Below are 18,748 nucleotides of genomic sequence, written 5' to 3'. Positions count from 1 at the left end.
GTGTCACAGACCCACGGGGGCTGCTCTGTGCCCCAGCCTGGAACCAGTCTCCTGGGCGTGACCCCTTAGTGGACAGGGCCCCGTGGCCTCTGAGACCAAGCCGTGATCCCCCCGGGTGCCCCCTCCCCCTCTCTGTGGCCCCCAGCCGCTAGTCCAGCCCCCCCTGCACCCTTTGCCAACCGCAGGCCCGTCTGCGGGCTGGCACTGGGGTGAAGAGTCCGGCAGGGTCCGGGCGGGTCAGCCCAGCACCCAGCCAAGCTGCTGTGAGCCCCATGGCCCGGCCCCACTTGTTCAACACCAGCCCTTTATCCTCCCCTCAGAGTGTCTGTAGGTTGGGGGGGACATAGCCAGGTGGAGGCCTTGGAGTTGCTCTTGTTGGCTCAGATCCTTGGTGCTCCCCCCACTTCCACACCCCCTGAGAGCAAACAGACCCTGCCCAACACACCGGGCAGCCATGTGAAACAGAAGGGAAACTGAGGCAGGCACAGGCCTCATAACAATACTCCAGACAAGGCCTACTTTGTCACAGCCGGTAACCCCCAGCTGTGGGATTCTGGGGTGTCTGAGGTACGGGACATCCGGTGGGGTCAGCGCTGGTGGTGAGGGGGGTTGCAGGGCTCAGGGCAGGGGGGGCTGGAGAGGAGCAGCGCCCTGAGGGGACCCCAAGATGAAGGAAACGCCCATGGAATCCAGCAACCTGAGGGTGAGGTTGGCGGGGCACCCCCAAATTGGACTCAACAACCAGCCCCCCTCGGGGGGTCTCGGTTCTGGGTAGATTTTATTTGGATCAAGAATCTGTTACACTCTCGGGGGTGAGGGGCACTTCAAAGTCCGTGGATTGGGGGGGGTCCCCCAGAACAGCCCTGACCCCCCTTCTTTGGGGGCGGGGGACACTGAATCAATCAAGATGGCGGCTGCAGCTGCTGTCACGGCAACGTCTTCGAAAGAGGTGAAATGGTTCAGGGCCAGAGGGGAAAGGTGAGGATGAAGGGTCAGAGGTCAAGGGCAAAGGGAAGGGTCAGAGGTCAAGGGTCAAATAGACCACAGGCCAAGCATGAAGTCAGAGGGCCACAAGGAAAGTCAGGGGTCATAGGTCAAGGATGAGCTAGGCCCAAAGAGGCGAGAGGCCAAGATGGGGAGGTCAAAGGTCAAAAATGACATTAAAAATGCCAGAGGTCAGAGTAGTGAGAGGTCAAAGGGTAAAGTCAAGGAATCAGAGGTCAAGGGTGACAAGGCCCCGTCAACAGGGGAAGGGGTGGGTCAGAGAGGAACCAGCCACTCAGAGTAGGTCAGCATAGGTCAGAGGTCGCAGGGTCGGAGGTTGTGGGGTCATTCCAAGGTTGTGGGGTCAGAGGTCATGACTGAGGTCGTGAGGTCGGAGGGGGCGGGGGCTACTCGCAGGCGAGTTTCCCGTCGAAGCTGGACAGGCAGATGGCGAAGGCCTGCAGGGCGCAGAGGGGGGCGCGATAGTCCATGGTGAAGACGTCGGGCGCCACCCGGCCAAACTGCAGCACGATGTACTCGGCTGGCGGGAGAGGGGGATGGGGGGTTAGTGTGTGGGGCACAGCCCCCCCAAGCTTCCCGAGCCCCCCAGAATCCCCCCAATCCTCATCCCAGATACCCCCTGTTCCCCCCAATCTGCACCCCACTGGTCTCCCCAAATCCCCCCCGATCCCCCCCAAATCCCCCAGATCCTCACCCCAGATACGCCCCCCCCCCCACTGGTCTCCCCAAATCCCCCCAGTTCCCCCGATCCCCCCCAAATCCCCCAGATCCTCACCCCAGATACCCCCCAATCCACCCCTCTGGCCTCCCCAAATCCCCCCAGTTCCCTGCAACCCCCCCAATCCTCAGCCCAGATATGCCCCACCCCACTGACCTCCCCAAATCCCCCAGATCCCCCCCCCAAATTTCCCCCAATCCACCCCTCCGGCCTCCCCAAATCCCCCCAGTTCCCTTCAATCCCACCAAATCCCCCCAATCCTCAACCCAGATATGCCCCCCCACCAACCTCCCCAAATGCCCACCAAATTGCCCCCAATCTACCCCTCCGTTCTCCCCAAATCCCCCCAGTTCCCTCCAATCCCCCCAAAACCCCACAATCCTCACCCCAGATACTCCCTGTTTCCCCCCAATCTGCACCCCACTGGTCTCCCCAAATCCTCCCAGTTCCCCCTGATCCCCTCCAAATCCCCCCAATCCTCACCCCAGATACCCCCCAATCCATCCCAATGGCCTCCCCAAGTCTCCCCAGTCCTCACCCCCAGATACCCTTCAACCCGCCCCAGTGGTCTCCCCAAATCCCCCCAATCTGCCCCTCCAGCCCTGATCTGTCTCCAACGCCCCCCATCCATACCCCCCCACACACAAAGTGCAGCACAGTGTGCTCCGCTGGGGGGTGAGTGTGTGGGGCACAGACCCCCAAATCCAGCCCAATCGCCCCCAAGCCCTGTCCTGCCCCCCCAACACACCTAACAGCCGATGGGGGGGAGAGAGAAGGGACAGCCCTGATCCCTCCCATGTCGCCCCCCCCCAGGCTCCCCTCATCTCCCCCCCACTCACAGTCGTGGTCGGGGACGATCTGGAAGTTCTTGACGGAGGCCTGGGTGACGCGCCCGTGGAAGTTGAGCACGTACGACTGGGTCTCCTCGTTCCAGGCCGGCACCTTGTTCTGCAGAACCAGCAGGTTCTGGAGGTTCTGGTTCTGGAACCGGGTCAGCAGGGTCTCGTGTTCCTGGAGAGAGACAGCGGGTGGGGTGGGGTGTGTCAGAGCCCGGCGCTGCGAGCTTCCCTCCAGCAGTGCCCTGGCTGGGGTTCCCCAGCGCTGCGAGCTTCCCCGCAGCAGTGCCCTGGCTGGGGTTTCCTAGTGCTGCGAGCTTCCCCGCAGCAGTGCCCTGGCTGGGGTTTCCTAGTGCTGCGAGCTTCCCCACAGCAGTGCCCCGGCCAGGGTTCCCCAGACGTGCGAGCTTCCCTCCAGCAGTGCCCTGGCTGGGGTTCCCCAGCGCTGCGAGCTTCCCTGCAGCAGTGCCGTGGCCGGGGTTCCCTGGCGCTGCGAGCTTCCCCGCAGCAGTGTCCCTGCAGCAGTGCCCCGGCCAGCGTTCCCCAGCCCTGCAAGCTTCCCCACAGCAGTGCCCCGGCCAGCGCTGCGAGCTTCCCCACAGCAGTGCCCCGGGTGGGGTTCCCCAGCACTGCGAGCTTCTCCGCAGCAGTGCCGAGGCCAGGGTTTCCTAGTCCTGTGAGCTTCCCCACAGCAGTGCCCTGGCTGGGGTTCCCCAGTGCTGCAAGCTTCCCCGCAGCAGTGCCGTGGCCAGGGTTCCCTGATGCTGCGAGCTTCCCCACAGCAGTGCCCCGGCCAGTGTTCCCCAGCGCTGTGAGCTTCCCTGCAGCAGTGCCATGGCCGGGGTATCCTAGTCCTGTGATCTTTCCCACAGCAGTGCCCTCGGCTGGGATTCCCCAGTACTGCGAGCTTCCCGCCGGCAGTGCCCCAGCCAGCATTCCCCAGCAGCCTCACGTTTTTCGGGCGGATGCTGATTCTCTCATTGTCCGTGTTCATGCCGGGGATAATCACAGTCATTTTTCGGGGTCCCCTGAACCCCAACACATTGGTCTCCTGTTGTGAGGAGCAGCAGAGAATCTATGACCCCGTCGTCCCCCAACATCCCCCTGCCCCAAAAACCCTCCACACCCTTGTCATCTCCATGACAGCGGCCAGCTGGGGATACCAGCGCTGCGAGCTTCCCCACAACAGTGCCCCCAGCTGGGGTTCCCAGCACTGCGCGCTTCTCTGCAGCAGTGCCCCCAGCTAGGGATGCCGGTGCTGCGAGCTTCCCCATAGCAGTGACCCAACTGAGGAATGCCAGCGCTGCGAGCTTCCCCACAGCAGTGACCCAGCTGGGGACGCCAGCGCTGTGAGCTTCCCCACAGCAGTGCTCCGGCTCCAAGGTTTTCTCACATACGTAGCAAATGGCCGCCAGCTCCTGCCGGATCAGAGCCGTTTCAGGGACGAAGGGTTTTTTATCCGGATTCGTCCCGTTATCGAACACTGTGAACCTGGTGCCCAGCACGTTGGACCTGCCAGGAGATCAGAAAGGCCTGGTCACCTGGGGACCCCTCGCCCGGCGCTGGGATGCGACCGCCTCTGGGGTGGGGCACGGGGGCTGGGTATACGGGGACCCCTCGCCCAGGTGGAGATGCGGCCCCTCTGGGGTGGGTGCAGGACCCACCTGACTTTCCCGATGAAGCCGTCCCCGTCCCGGGACAGGTCGATGGGGTCGAGAGAAATGAGGTAATTGGAGGTTTTGCTTTTCTTTCTCTTCCGGCCAGACATGAGAAACAGCTGAGAGAGACGGAAATGAACAACCTGCCCCAGGCTCTGCCCCACGGCGTCCCCTCTTCCACTGCCTTCCCCGGCCTCTGCCCCACGGCGTCCCCCTCTTCCATTGCCTCCCCTGGCCTCTGCCCCACGGCGTCCCCCTCTTCCATTGCCTCCCCTGGCCTCTGCCCCACGGCGTCCCCCTCTTCCATTGCCTCCCCTCAGCCTGCGCCCCACGGCACCCCCCTTCTCTGCCTTCCCCTGGCCTGTGCCCACGGTGCCCCCCTCTTCTGCTGCCTCCCCTCAGCCTGCACCCCATGGCGCCCCCCTCTTCTCTGCTTCCCCCCTGGCCTCTGCCCCATGGCACTCCCCTCTTCTCTGCCTCCCCCCAGCCTGCACCCCATGGCACCTCCCTCTTCCGCTGACTCCCCCCCCAGCCTCTGCCCCCCGGCGCCCCCCTCTTCTGCTGCCTCCCCGCAGCCTGCACCCCACAGCACTCCCCTCTTCCACTGCCTCCCCCCTGGCCTCTGCCCCACGGCGCCCCCTCTTCCGCTGCCTCCCCTAAGCCTGTGCCCCATGGCGCCCCCCTCTTCCGCTGCTTCCATCCATCCTCTGCCCCATGGCGCCCCCCTCTTCCACTGCCTCCCCCCAGCCTCTGCTCCATGGCACCCACCTCTTCCACTGCCTCCCCAGGCCTCTGCCCCACAGTGTCCGTTCCCCCCGCACTGTTATCCCCCCCCGGTACCTTCCTCCCATCGTCTCTCTCCAGGTGGAGGTAGTAGAAGGGGAAGACGCCCTTGTCCACCCCCTTGCGGTCCCGACTGATGCGGCACCGGACGGTCACCCCGGGGGGCGCCGGGCGCAGCACGAACCCCTCCAGCTCCTCCGGCCGCGGAAGCCACGGGGTCCCCGGCGCTTCCTCCGGCAGCTGCGGGAGAGGGAAAGGGGTGAGGCCTGCGGGGGGGAGGGGGTGACGAGAGGCCAGGCCTTGTGTGCCCCGGGGTGGGGAGTCTGGGGGGGGGGGTCACAGGGCCGGGGGCAAACGCCCAGGGCAGATACTAGTGCAGGAGGCGTGTGTGGGACACGAGGGCCTCGTGCAAGGGGCCATCCCGGTGGGTGGGAGCCAGGCGCGGGGGCCCTTACGCTGGGGGTGTCGGCCTCTGGTGCGGGCTCCAGGGATCTGCAGAGGATGTCGGGGTCTCCTTCCTCCTCCTCGGCGCTCCCGGGGGGGCTGCCGAGAGACCCTAGGGGGGAGATCGGGGGGAAGGTCAGAGAAAGCCCTGCCCCCCCCCAAGCCGCCCTGAGTGCCCCCCCCGAGAGCCCTTATCCCCTGAGCCCCCCTCCCTGGCAGCCCCCCCCACCTGGCACACATACCCCTGGCCCGCCCTACCCCCATCCCCACTGGGCGCTCCCCCCACCTCACCCCTCTGTCCCAGAATCCTTTGCACTGAGCCAAACCCATCAGCACAGAGGGGTCAATCGATCCACCCCCCCAGCCTTCCCTACCCACAATGCCCCTCTCCCTCGCCCCCCCCTCACCTCTGCTGGGGAGCTTTCTGTCCTGTCTTCTCTTGACGGGGGAGGGAGGCACGGGGGGGTCCTGGGGCAGTTGCCCCTCCCCCTCCGAGTCCCCCTCCAGGGCTGACTCCCAGCCCGCAGCGCCGGCCTCCAGGGGGGTGTCCCCGTCGCTGCTGTCCTGAGGGTCTGGGGGGATGGGGAGGGAGCGCTTAGTGCTGGAGGAGACGCCCCCCATGCCCGAGCCACTTTCACCCCAACCTTGCATGGGTGCTTGGCATTCAAACCCCCTCATGCCCGCTCACACACGAGGGATGCACCCTCGCCCCCCTTGCACGCCCAGCTGCACGCTCCTCTCCCCCGCCCGGGCCAGTTGCACCAGGGCCGCAGTCTCCATGCCCCCCCCCTCGCATGTCCAGTCCCGCCCCGCTGTCCCACCTCCCCCCACAGATCCTGGTAGTGCCCCACCTCTGAACTCCACGATGACAGAGGGGACTCGCTCCCCTCGCGCAAGCGATGGGGCATTCGGCTTCGAACTCCGGGGGCGTCGTGCGTCGGCATGGCCGGCTGTGGGGCAGAGAGGGGGGTAGAGGTGCGGGGTCAAAGGGTGCACTGTCCCCTTTAAAAGGCCGGGCCAGGGGCGTCATAGCAACCGTTGCTAAGGAGTTAGGAGTGTGACAATACAGCAACGAGGTGGGGCACCCACTGCAACGGTTGCATAGCAACGGAACGGTGGGAGCAGCATGGCAACGGTTGCATAGCAATGGAATGGTGCACATATTATGGTGCACATGTGTGGCAACGGTTGCATGGCAACGGTTGCCCCTCTTTCCTGCCACTTGCTCACCCCCGCTACGCTTGGCCGGCCAACCCTTGCGCGTGGAGCTGGGCGCCGCCTTGGCCTTGTTGATGGGCCGTGTGTCCTCCAGGACGGCCTCTTCCAGCTCCGCGTCGGAGGCACCTGGATGGGGGAGGCACAGAGTGACGGAGCGGGCGGAGCCGGGGGGGGTCCCACCAGGGACTGGCCCCGCACCGAGGATCTGCCCCCCCCCCCCCCGTTACCTGCGGCCTCCCCCCCGGCTCGGGGGCCCCGGTTCAGGTGCACGGAGCTACTCCAGGCGTCAGTGGGGCGATGGGCCTCCGGGACCGACTCCACCAGGAAGGGGTTGCTGGTTCCTATGGGCAGAGAGAGTCCGTCACCTCCTGTGGCGCCAGCCCCGCCCCGGCAGACAAGCCCCGCCCCCAGCAGACAAGTCCCCGCCCCGTTGGGTGAGACAAGGGGCGCTCCGCCATGCCACAGTTTAGAGTGGGTGGGGCCTAATGGCCATCGGCCACACCCCCAAATGCCACGCCTTCTTACCTGGGCCTAATTACTGGAAGCCCCGCCCACAACAGACAAGCCCCACTGCTTCCCTGCCCTATTTTGGTTAAGAGGGGGAGCAGTTCTGCCCTCTGTATTAGGCCACCTGCTAGTGGGCGGAGTATATTTGCTATCAGCCCTGCCCACAAATAACAGGCCACGCCCACATACGCCACACCCCTTCTCTCTTTTTCCAATGGGATGGCTGCCTGCACTACTGCTAGTAGAGGCGGGGCCTAATTCTTGGAAGCCCCGCCCACTCTTAGCAAGCCTCACCCCCAAGAGGACCCACCCCTTCCACCTCTCTCTTGATTGACAGAGGGATACCAGGACAGCCACATCCTGTGCTGTGGGGGTGACTTTTGTTCATCAAGCCCCGCCCCAGTTGACAAGCCACGCCTCCATGGACAAACCACGCCCCTTTCCCCTGCCTTCCTCTCTGAACCAGGCAAACTATTAACCCCCTTTGTGGCGTTACCTCTGGCAGGGGCAAGGCCTAATTTTGGAAGCCACGCCCCTAATTGTTGAGCCACACCACTACCTTGGGGTTGGAGGAGGGAGAGTCCCCCCTCCACCGTGACCTGACTGTGTGGGATTTCACCAGCCAGCCAATCACCCCAGTAGGGGCGGGGCTAGCCCATAAACCCCGCCCACCTGGTGAAGAACCAGAGCTGAGACCGGGGGGGAACTCATTACATGGGTGAGCATGGACCCCTCTCACCGTTGCAGAGGCTGTGGTCGCTGCAGGACTCCATCAGGGGGGTGCGCTCCTCGGGCCGGCGACCCCGGCGGCCCGTCACCTTGGCATCGGGGTTGGCCTGGACCATGAGCGGCTCCTGGCGCTTCCGACGCTGCTTCTCCTCAAAGATGCGACGCTGGGGGTGGGGGGAAGGGGGCAGGAAGGGAGAACAGGCCCTGGAGGCACTGTCCTGGGGAGACACCGCTCCCAGCCCCGATCCCCTCGATCCCAGAACCCCCCAGGGCCAGGGGGCACCACTCCCAGCCCCAATCCCCTCGATATTAGAACCCCCCAGAGACCAGGGGGCACCGCTCCCAGCCCCAATCCCCTCGATCCCAGAACCCCCCAGAGACCAGGGGGCACCGCTCCCAGCCCCGATCCCCTCGATCCCAGAACCCCCCGGAGACTAGGGGGCACCACTCCCAGCCCCGATCCCCTCAATCCCAGAACCCCCCAGAGACCAGGGGGCACCGCTCCCAGCCCCGATCCCCTCGATCCCAGACCCCTTGGGGGCTCCGCTCCCAGCCCCGATCCCCTCAATCCCAGAACCCCCCAGGGCCAGGGGGCACCACTCCCAGCCCCAATCCCCTCGATCCTAGAACCCCCCAGGGCCAGGGGGCACCGCTCCCAGCCCCGATCCCCTCGATCCTAGAACCCCCCGGAGACCAGGGGGCACCGCTCCCAGCCCCGATCCCCTCGATCCCAGACCCCTTGGGGGCTCCACTCCCAGCCCCGATCCCCTCAATCCCAGAACCCCCCAGGGCCAGGGGGCACCGCTCCCAGCCCCGATCCCCTCGATCCTAGAACCCCCCGGAGACCAGGGGGCACCGCTCCCAGCCCCGATCCCCTCGATCCCAGACCCCTTGGGGGCTCCGCTCCCAGCCCCGATCACCTCGATCCCGGAACCCCCTGGAGACCAGGGGGCACCGCTCCCAGCCCCAATCCCCTCGATTCCAGAACCCCCTAGGAGATGCGAGGGCACCGCCCCGGGCACCTACCTGCAGCTCCAGCTTCTGCTGCCGCAGGGACGCGGGCTCCTCGCCCAGGCGGCTGGAAGAGAAGGAGCCGGTGGCGTCGGGCGGCGAGGCGGGGCGGGAGGGCAGGCGCCGGTAGGAGCTCCGTGCCATCTCGCCGCCAGCCACCCACCCACCCAGGGGCCACCCCAGCAGACCCTGCCTTCACCAGGCCCAGGGACAGCCACGGCCGAGGTGGGGGGTTCCGATCGCCACGGCGCCAGGGTTTGTGATGTCATAGGTGCCCCCAGATGTTCCCTGGCCATGCAGCGCTGGGACGGGGCGCGGGGGCTGGGTCTATGGGGGCCCCTCGCCCGGCGCTGGGACGCGGCCCCTCTGGGGTGTGGTCTGAGAGACTCGGGGGGGGGTCACAAAGCAGGGGGTATCTAAGGAGGGGAATTTGGGGGCCTTGGCCTGGGGAGGCCCCTGGAAGGGTCTAAGAGACCCTGGGGGGGCCAGAGTAGAGACCCCCTGCAAGGAGGGACCCCAGCAAGTAGGGAAGGGGGAATGAGGGAAGCAACAACTGCTAATTAACCCCCCTCCCCCACCCCGATAAAGCAGGATTAGCTCATTAGGGATTAACAAGGACTGGATGGGCTGAGTGCACAGACACTCTGCCCCAAACACACTACACCCCCCACACACACACACTGCCCCCCACTCCTTAACGCACCCCCCAACCCCCTTCCAATCCCCAAGCTTACGTGTCTCCCCGTCCCGTCGCGTTCATGGTGTGTGGGGGGTTGGCCGGACTCCGGCTGGGCCTGGAGAGAAAAATTCACTGAGCGCTACAGGCCCCCTGTGTCCTCCCTGGTCACAGAGAGGGAAACTGAGGCATGGGGAGGAGACGGACTTGTTCATGGTTTCCCCTTGGACACATGGAACCCAGGAGTCCTGGCTCCCAGCCCCGCCCTCCCCCGGCTCTAACCATTAGACTCCCCTCCCAGAGCCAGGGACAGAACCCAGGAGTCCTGGCTCCCAGCCTCCCTGACTCTAACCAGTAGACTCCATTCCCCTCCCAGAGGTGGGAAGAGAACCCAGGAGTCCTGGCTCCCAGCCCCTCCCACCCCCGGCTCTAACCACTAGACTCCCCTTCCCTCCCAGAGCAGGGGAGAGAACCCAGGAGTCCTGGCTCCCAGCCCCTCTTTTCATTCTGGCTGTCAGTCTTCAGGGATAGGAGAGGGGCATCCCCCCGCACCCACACCCCAATCTCAGACCTGTGAGCGTTGAGGGGAACGGGGATACCGGCTCTGAGTCTGGCTCCAGCTTCGGCTCTGGCAGGTCTGACCTGGGGGGCGGGGAGGGATGGATGAGATCTGACCCCCCCCGCCCCAGCTCCAGCCCCCAGCCGGGGGAGGCCATCGGATTGTCTCCTCCATAATCGGCTTTGGTTTCTTATCCCTCCAGGCCCGGTGGCTGGCTTTAAAGATGCCCACGTTGCACAGGGCCAGGGCAAAGACAGTCCCTGCCCCAGCTGAGATCAGGGCCCCGTCATGCCAGGCGCTGCCCAGACCCACGGCGGGAGAGAGGCCCTGCCTGGTGGGCTACCAGCAAAGGGCAGGACAGGCCCATGATTTTGGGGGGTCACCTCAGAGGGGATTGGCAGGGAAAGGGGAGGGGAGGGTGCCTGTGTTTATGGGGGTGATTGTATGAACTCACTTCCTGCCCCTCATGCCTCTTTACACACTGCCCCCCAACTCGAGCTGGTCCCAGGCCCCTTCCCCGCCGGGGAGGGGGCAGGGGGAAATCACCCCATGCCACTTGGGGTCAGATCATCCCCCTCCAAGGGAGACTTCACAGCAAACTCCCCCAACCCCCCGCACTGCACAGACACCCTCCATCACCTCTCGGGGGACCAAACACTTCGCTGCCTTCTGATTGGACGGTGGTCACCGTGGCAGCGCTGGGCAACAAGGGATGAAGGCGAATTCCCTCCTGGACTCTTGCATTTTCTCCGTAGGGACCGGCTGGCTCAGGGGGGCGGGGAATGGGGCCAGGGCCTGTGCCCTCTAGGGGGCGCCGGCTCCCATCTGGCCCCAGGGCAGGGACTGGCTGGCTCAGGGGGGTGGAGAATGGGGCCCGGGGCCTGTCCCCTATAGGGGGCGCCGGCTCCCATCTGGCCCCAGTGTCGGGGATGGGCTGGCTCAGGGGGACAGGGAATGGGGGCGGCGCCTGTCCCCTCTACCCTAGTCGCCCCTTCCTGTCCCCAGTTGCCACTTTACTCTCGCTTGCCCCTGTCCCGGGGTGGAGGATTCCACCTTCCCGAGCGGCCCCCTGGATGGCGAATTCAGACGGGACGGGGGCGACATCACGTCCCTGTGGTCCCGCACTCACCCCCGCGTCGCCTGGGGAAGCGCGTCGGCTGCCGCTGGGAGCGGTGCGAGGCACTGGGAGTGCTGGTGCCGCAGATCAGGTCGGAGGCCAACACCATCGTCACCCCGAGTGCCAGGGGCTTGCTGGAGAGGACTCCGATGGCCGCCGTCCACTCGCTGTACGTGGAAACCCTGAAGCGTAAACCGGACCAGGGTAAAGCCTTCAAGTTGACCAGCAAGTCACCGACGAGGCCCAGGAAAAGATCCTCCTTGTCGACGTCGGGGTCTCCTTTGAGAACAGGACCCCGGCCTTTCGTGAAGCCCGGGCTCGTGAGCTGCAAAAGTACGTGCCCCCCCCCCCCCCCCGGCTGACGCCCTGCGAGCGAGGTGCAGATGGACGCCCTGATCATCGGAGCCCCGGGCCCCTGGGACCCCTGCCACGAGCGCTTGCTGCGGACCTGCGGGATCGGTCGATGCTACGCACGGCTCGTGCGGCGCCTCCTGGTCTCAGACACCCTCCGCTGGTCCAGGGACATCTTCGCCGGCCACGTCACCGGCCACCGGCAGTCCCAGGAGGCCTGAGCCGGAGCCGCATCGAGCATCGACTTTGCCCCTTGGACGATAGGAACTGGACCCATCAACTCAGCGAACGTTAAATCTCACCAAATCAGGGTCAATCCAGCCTCGTCATCGTATCCACCCCGGAACAAGGCCATTATATGGACAACAGGCCCTCCTCTCTCAATGGCTGTACTTTGACCCGTTAACCTTTGACCCCAATCAGGGATATTGCAGATGACGGATTCCTGACGCCACCCGATCTCACCCCGAACTTCGCACCCCTCGAGAACCTGGAGGTGAGTCCCTGAGCTCCAGAAACTTCTGCGCTCACTGTTCTTAAACCGCAGCCTAATACCAGCTTGAGGTGGGGGCAGGGAGCCTGGCTGTGCATGCAAATATTGACCAGTGGGCGTGGCTAGGCGGGCAGATATCGCCCAGGGGGCGTGGCCAGCGCGGGAGAAAACAACGTGGAGCAATAGGGGGGAGGGGGCGTGGTCCAGCGTTGGGGGCGTGGCTTGCCGCGGAGGCGGGGTGGTATAGAAGCGGGAGGGCGGGGCTCTGTATGCAAACGAGGGGGCGGAGCATCCGGGCGGCAGGAAGCGTCGTTTCCGCTGCTCTGTGTGTCGAGCGGAGCCGGAGTCGGGAGCGGGGCCGTCGCGTGAGTCCGGGAGAGACCGGGACCCCCCCCCCTCCTCCCGGGATCCCCCTCCCGGGACCGCCGGGAACTGCCCCCCCCCGGGATGTCCCTCCCCGGGAACTGCCCCCCCCTCTGGGGTCCCCTCTCCCCCACCGCCGGGAACTGCCCCCCCCCGGGACCTGTCCCCCCCCCCCCCCTCTGGGGTCCCCTCTCCCGCACCGCCGGGACCTGCCCCCCCCCCCCGGGTCCCCTTTCCCCCTCCCCGGGACCCCCCCCTCCTCCCGGGATCCCCCTCCCGGGACCGCCCCCCCTCCCCGGGATCCCCTCTCCCCCACCGCCGGGAACTGCCCCCCCCGGGACCTGTCCCCCGACCCCCCCGGGGGTCCCCCTCCCCCACCGCCGGGACCTGCCCCCCCCCCGGGTCCCCTCTCCCCCTCCCCGGGACCTGCCCCCCGACCCCCCCCTCGGGATCCCCCTCCCGCACCGCCGGGACCTGCGCCCCCCCCACCCGGGGTCCCCCTCCCCCACCGCCGGGACCTGCCCCCCCCCCGGTCCCCTCTCCCCCTTCACGGGACCTGCCCCCCCCACTCGGGGTCCCCCTCCCCCACCGCCGGGAACTGCCCCCCCCCGGGTCCCCCCTCCCCGGTTCCTGCCCCCCGACCCCCCCCTCGGGATCCCCCTCCCGCACCGCTGGGCTCTGCCCCCCCCCCCCCGGGGTCTCCGTCCTCCACCACTGGCCTCTGCGCCCCAATACCCCTCCCCCACTGCTGGCATCTACCCCAGCCCCTCTCCCAAGCTCCAGGATGTTCCTCCCTTCCCGGCTGGCCCCTACCCCCACTGCTGGGATCTCCTGCCCCCCCCCCCCCCCCCGAAGCTCTAGCCTTCCCCCCCTCTCCCGGAATGTGTCCCCCCAGAGAACCCCTCCCCCCCACTGCCAGCATCTGCCTCCCTTCCCGGGTGGCCCCTCCTGTGACCACTGGGATCTGCCCCCTCCGGAGCCCCCATCCCCTCCTCTCTAGGGATCCCCTGGATTCTCCCTCGGCCCCCCCTGCAAATCCCCCCGGAATCTGCTCCCCAGCCCCTCCTCCTCTGCTCCCCTCCTTCCCCCCCCAATCCTCCATGGGAATCCCCCGAAGACCTGCCCCTCCCCCCTGAGATCTTTCCCCTCCCTCACTCCATGGGGATTTCCCCCCATCTCCTCCACGGGGACCCCATGTCCCCAGGCAGTCCCTCCCTTTTGGAGAAGGATCCTCTGACACATCCCCCCCCTGGGCATCACCCCCTGTAACATCCCCGTCCAGCACAGGGACCCCCTTCGCTTCCTGCCCCCCAGTATCACAGAGGATGGGGTGAGCCCCACATATTCCAGGAGCCCCCAGCTCACAGAGAGACCCCCCCAGTAACACCCTGTTCTGCCCCCCCAACATCACTGGGATCCCCTGCCCCCCAACATCACAGCAGATGGGAGTGAACCCCATATAAGGATCCCCCAAGAATGAGACCCCCTGTACCCACCCCACATACAACCGACCCCCACATTTCTCCCCAGCATGCCAACTGCCCCTCCCCCGCTAACCACCCACCTTTCCCCTCCTCCGTTCTCTGCAGGCAAACTCCAGAAACCATGCAGCTCTCCTGGCTTTTGGCCACCGCCCTGTTTGCCGCCGCGGGGTCTGTGCCCATCGACCGACCCAAGGCGGAGAAGAAGGCGGAAGAGACACCCCCAGAACCGCCGGTAAGAGGCCGGGTCTCTGCCCCTTTTCGGACCGGATGGCGCCCCATCACCTTGTAGCAGGGAGTTCCGCCGGCAAGGCCGAGTCAATCCCAAGCCCCATGTTTAGTCCCTGGCCACTTTGTTGGCCCTGTGATGCCCGGTTTTGGTCTCAGACCCCCTCTCCCCTTTTTTGTTTTGTTTGGACCCAACAATGCGCGGTTGTCTTGTAGCAGGGAGTTCCGCTGGCTTATCACCAAGTTGCTTCTGTATGTCTGGGGTACCTGTCTTGCCTCTGTGACCTTCGTGTCTGAGCCCCACAGGATCTTTAATCCTCAGCCCTCCTCCTGTGAGCTAGGGCGGTGCTATTCCTCCATGTTATAGACGAGGGGAAACTGAGGCACGGGTCACTGTCCGAGCCTCTTCTCTCCCCCTCCCCCCCGCCCCTGAGCCTGGCCTTCTTTTTATAAAACCTCTAAGGCATTGGTGTTTAGCTGCTAGGGGGTGTCACGGACTCACAGGTCGTGCCCACTCTTGGCCCCGTACGGTCCCTGGAGGGAACCCTTCAGTACGACACCCCCCACTTCGTCACAGGGGGTCACGGCGAGACCTAAACGTGTGGGGCAGATCTCCTGCTCCCTGGTTCCCACCCCTTCCTTTGATAGAGGGCTGCTTTCCGATGCAATCTCTCACGGTTTGTCCCTGATTCTCTCGGGGAATAACCAGAGACTGGCTGGGTGGTGGGTGCCAGGGACCCTGGCTAATAACGGTTCGGCTAAAAACAACAGATTCGCAAGGGTGAAGGGAAAAATCTAGCTTGTGGATGCTGGGAAGACAGACATCGAAGGGTTTCCTGGTATGGGTGTTACAGCAGGAAAGCTGAGAGCCCCCCACTTAGGGGGCTGCGTGTTTGAATTTAACAAGACAACTAAACTCGGCTGCAATAGGATTGAAGTCAGACAATAAATCGATACTTCATCCGGCCGGCACGCAGAGGAAGTGCATGTGACGCGTGGTGGCCCCCAAATTCAGCTCGGTTCTAACGCACTCCCCAAAATTAACGCCGCGGACGCTGGCCAGGGAGGAAGAAACCCCTTGGACGTCTCTGGCTCGCAGCTTCGTTTGAAAATGATCAACTGACCTAATCAATAAGCCAAGGACATCTGGGGCTGATTGGTCGCTGCTGAGATCAGCTGTTGCCGTAGTTGGCCTTTAAGGACTTAGACGTGAATGAAAACATCAATCCACTGTTACGTGGATTAAACCGAGGCTTGGCCGATTTGAGTGTGATGGATCATTTCAGCAGCGAAGCTCAGTGTTTATTTTTACGCCGATTTTCGGTGTTTCTCGACGTCAGTTTTCACGGGGGCGTGAAATTCGGAAATTGGAAAGCTTTTGTGGCGCTAAAACGCGCGTGATCAACGTCGTGTGGCGAACTAGCCCACGGAAATAGCCTTCAATCAAACCGTAATAGGCTTCCCAGCAGCGTTTTCTCCCTCTTTGCCTCCCTGGGAGGTTTGATTTGCCTCCACGGCGCTGGTTTTTTCCGTGTGTCTGGGGAAATCGACGCTTACGATCCAAAATCGGCTCCTGTCACCGCGCCTCCTTACCGAACACACCTGAATGTTCCCTGCTTGTCTTGTCAATTATCGATCTGATCATTAAGGGAATCATTAAGAAAGGGATAGATATCAAGACAGAAAAGGGGGGAGGGATAGCTCAGTGGTTTGAGCATTGGCCTGCTAAACCCAGGGATGTGAGTTCAATCCTTGAGAGGGCCATTTAGGGATCTGGACCAAAAAAATTTGGTCCTGCTAGTGAAGGCAGGGGGCTGGACTCGATGCCCTTTCGAGGTCCCTTCCAGTTCTATGAGAGAGGTATTTTAAAATATCATATTGCCTCTATATAAACCCATGGGACGCCCACACCTTGAATACTGCGTGCAGATGTGGTCGCCCCATCTCAAAAAAGATTATATTGGGATTGGAAAAGGTTCAGAAAAGGGCAACAAAAATGATTAGGGGTCTGGAACGGCTGCCATAGGAGAGATTAATAAGAATGGGACTTTTCAGCTTGGAGAAGAGACGCCTAAGGGGGGATATGATGGAGGTCTATAAAATCATGCCTGGTGTGGAGAAAGTGAATCAGGAAGTGTTGTTTACTCCTAATACAAGAACTAGGGGTCACCCAATGACATGAACAGGCAGCAGGTTTGACACAAACAAAGGGAAGTATTTCTTCACACAACCCACCGTCAACCTGTGGAGCTAGTTGCCGGGGGACGTTGTGAAGGCCAATCGTATAACTCCGTCCAAACAAGAATGAGAGACGTTCACAGAGGATAACTCTACCCGTTCCTGTTAGCCAAGCTGGTCAGAGAGGCAACCCCATGCTCTGAGGGTCCCTAAACATCTGTCTGCCAGCAGCTGGGAGTGGACGGGATGGATCACTGGATACTAGTCCCAAGCCCCCTTGCTTCCCAGCTGGGCATCTGAGATCACCTCCCCCAGGCCCACCTCTGTCCATTGTCTTCTCTCCAGGGAAACCAGGTTACGGGGCCTTCTCTCCCCTCTTCTGTCCTCTGGCCGGAACCGGCTGGTCCGGTCACTGGGTCCTCTCTTCGCAGCCCATTGTCCTCCCACTGGCCAGAACCGACTGCAACTCCTGAGCTGGGTCACCGGGTCACCGGTCGCTGGGGTATCCATCCTCCAGGCCATTGGCTGGGGTCCCACGTTCCCTCTCCGGTCCTCTGTAACCACAAACTTCCTCTCCCCTCCCCTCCCCTCGTTAAACCAGTAACACCCAGGGACACTGAGTCCCACCCCGTGGGCATGCAAACCATCGGAAAACAAGACAATCCCCCACTTCGTCACAGGACCGTTGGTCTGATCTAGTAGGGCCGTTCTTATGATTAATTCCTTGTTTCATCAATTCCATCAGTTACAGACAAGATCTGTGTCTTCTGCCTTAAAGGCTTGGTCAGCAGTTAGAGGAATTCCTGATAAGTTGGAAGCGTCTCTCGTTAGTTTATTAATTACAGACAACACCTGCCTCTCAGCCATGAGAAGTCGTCTCTCTCTGGGCTAAATCAATGGAGCCAGAGGGAGAGGATACACGATCCATGAATAACACGCTACGGTCCGGTTAAAATTTGATGGCGGCTCCCACACAGTTCAGGGGGCCTGAGATGAGACCAAAGACTCCCCGGCCCCCCGCGGGATTCCAGGACCAGCATTAACCCTTTCGCACCTGCTGGCGAGCACTGCAGCATACGAGGGAAACTGAGGCAGGCTGCGGCCTGCTGAAAAAGATAGCGGAAAATTCCCCGCTGGCTCACGCAGGCGGCACCCCCCTGGATCGGGCCCCGTGGGCACGGTCATGTTTTGGCTGGTGGGTTCTGGGAAGGCGGATCTTGAAGACTCTCCTCTTGGGAGGATTACAGTAGCACCGAGTACCCCCCACAGCTCAGCTAGGCAAAGGGAGGATCATATACAGATGGGGAAACTGAGGCCTAGCCCCCCTCCCCGCTCTAACCACTAGACCCCACTCCCCTTCCAGAGCTGGGGAGAGAACTCAGGAGTCCTGGCTCCCAACTACGAGCCCCTCGTGGCGCAAGTAAGGCGTCACCTGAAGCAGGATGGGCGACCGTGTTCTGTGTTGTCGCTGTACGTCCCCGGCAGATTCTGTGTGTCCTGGAGGAAATGGGGGGAGGGGGGCGGATCCGGCCGGGGGGTCCCCCCTGGCCGGGAGGGGCCCATGGCCTGACCTCTCACTGTCCCTCGGCAGGACACGGGGCTGTATTACCATCGCTACCTGCAGGAGGTGATCAACGTGCTGGAGACGGACAGTCACTTCCGGGAGAAGCTGCAGGCGGCCAATGCCGAAGACATCAAGGTGAGAGAGACGGGACGTGGGGCCTTTCCCCTCTGGGGGCCGCCCTATCTGGCCCCAGGGTGGGCTGGCTGGGGACGGGGCGTGTCTTTTCCTGCCCCAGGGTGGGCTGGCTGTGGGGCGGGGCATGGGGAAGGGGGCGTGTCTTTTCCTGTGCCCGGGTGGGCTGGCTGTGGGGCGGGGCATGGGGAAGGGGGCGTGTCTTTACAGCAGCTCCTCCCCCCTGTCCCTGGCAGAGCGGGAAGTTGAGCAAGGAGCTGGACTTCGTAAGCCATCACGTCCGCACCAAGCTGGACGAGCTGAAGCGCCAGGAGGTCTCCCGGCTCCGCATGCTGCTCAAGGCCAAGATGGACGCCACCATGGAGCAGAGTGAGTGGGGAGCCCGGACGCCTGGGGTCCTTCCCCAGTGCTGGGAGGGGATGGGGGTCAAGTGTGTGTGGGGGGGGCTGGGAGAACTCGGGTACTTTTCCCAGCTGTGTTAATGGTACCTGGTGAACTTTCACTTTTCCCTCTCTGCCTCAGTTTCCCCACCTAAGCAAGGGAGGATGGGGGGCTGGAACCCCCCAGAGGGGGAATGGCCCCATTCCCTGCTCCCCTGAGCCAGCCAGTCCCTGCCCTGGGGCCGGATGGGAGCCGGCGCCCCCTAGAGGGGACAGGCCCCGCGCCCCATTCCCCACCCCCTGAGCCAGCCAGTCCC

The 18,748-nt window shown here is 63.8% G+C and overlaps 2 protein-coding genes across 3 annotated transcripts in view; one reads left to right on the top strand and one right to left on the bottom strand.

Moving 5' to 3' along the window:
• LOC101949384 (nucleobindin-1) overlaps window positions 1–18,748 on the top strand; it is a 137,129-nt gene that overhangs the window by 111,829 nt on the left and 6,552 nt on the right. Inside the window, exons 1-4 of one of the 2 annotated variants that reach the window (XM_005312812.4) lie at window positions 12,392–12,470; window positions 14,058–14,184; window positions 17,947–18,054; window positions 18,288–18,420. In XM_005312812.4, the coding sequence (XP_005312869.2) occupies window positions 14,074–14,184; window positions 17,947–18,054; window positions 18,288–18,420 (352 nt within the window). In that variant the 5' untranslated portion in view covers window positions 12,392–12,470; window positions 14,058–14,073. Of the gene's footprint in view, window positions 1–12,391; window positions 12,471–14,057; window positions 14,185–17,946; window positions 18,055–18,287; window positions 18,421–18,748 lie in introns of those variants that run through there. The other variant, XM_065571069.1, reaches the window with a different exon arrangement.
• LOC101952031 (TUB like protein 2) lies at window positions 152–9,904 on the bottom strand. The gene is made up of 14 exons (XM_065571063.1): window positions 9,644–9,904; window positions 8,925–8,976; window positions 7,909–8,062; window positions 6,890–7,003; window positions 6,675–6,788; window positions 6,296–6,394; window positions 5,852–6,016; window positions 5,456–5,556; window positions 5,058–5,240; window positions 4,224–4,336; window positions 3,957–4,071; window positions 3,512–3,610; window positions 2,563–2,734; window positions 152–1,525 (listed from the first exon to the last, which is right to left on the bottom strand). Exons 1-14 carry the CDS (start codon window positions 9,667–9,669, stop codon window positions 1,392–1,394), a joined length of 1,641 nt encoding a protein of 546 aa, XP_065427135.1. The 5' UTR covers window positions 9,670–9,904; the 3' UTR covers window positions 152–1,391.

The sequence above is a fragment of the Chrysemys picta genome, chromosome 17 (assembly GCF_011386835.1).
Source record: "Chrysemys picta bellii isolate R12L10 chromosome 17, ASM1138683v2, whole genome shotgun sequence".
Lineage (NCBI taxonomy): Eukaryota > Metazoa > Chordata > Testudines > Emydidae > Chrysemys > Chrysemys picta.
Note: the sequence above shows the minus strand (reverse complement) of the source record. Positions and strands in the feature narration are given on the sequence as shown.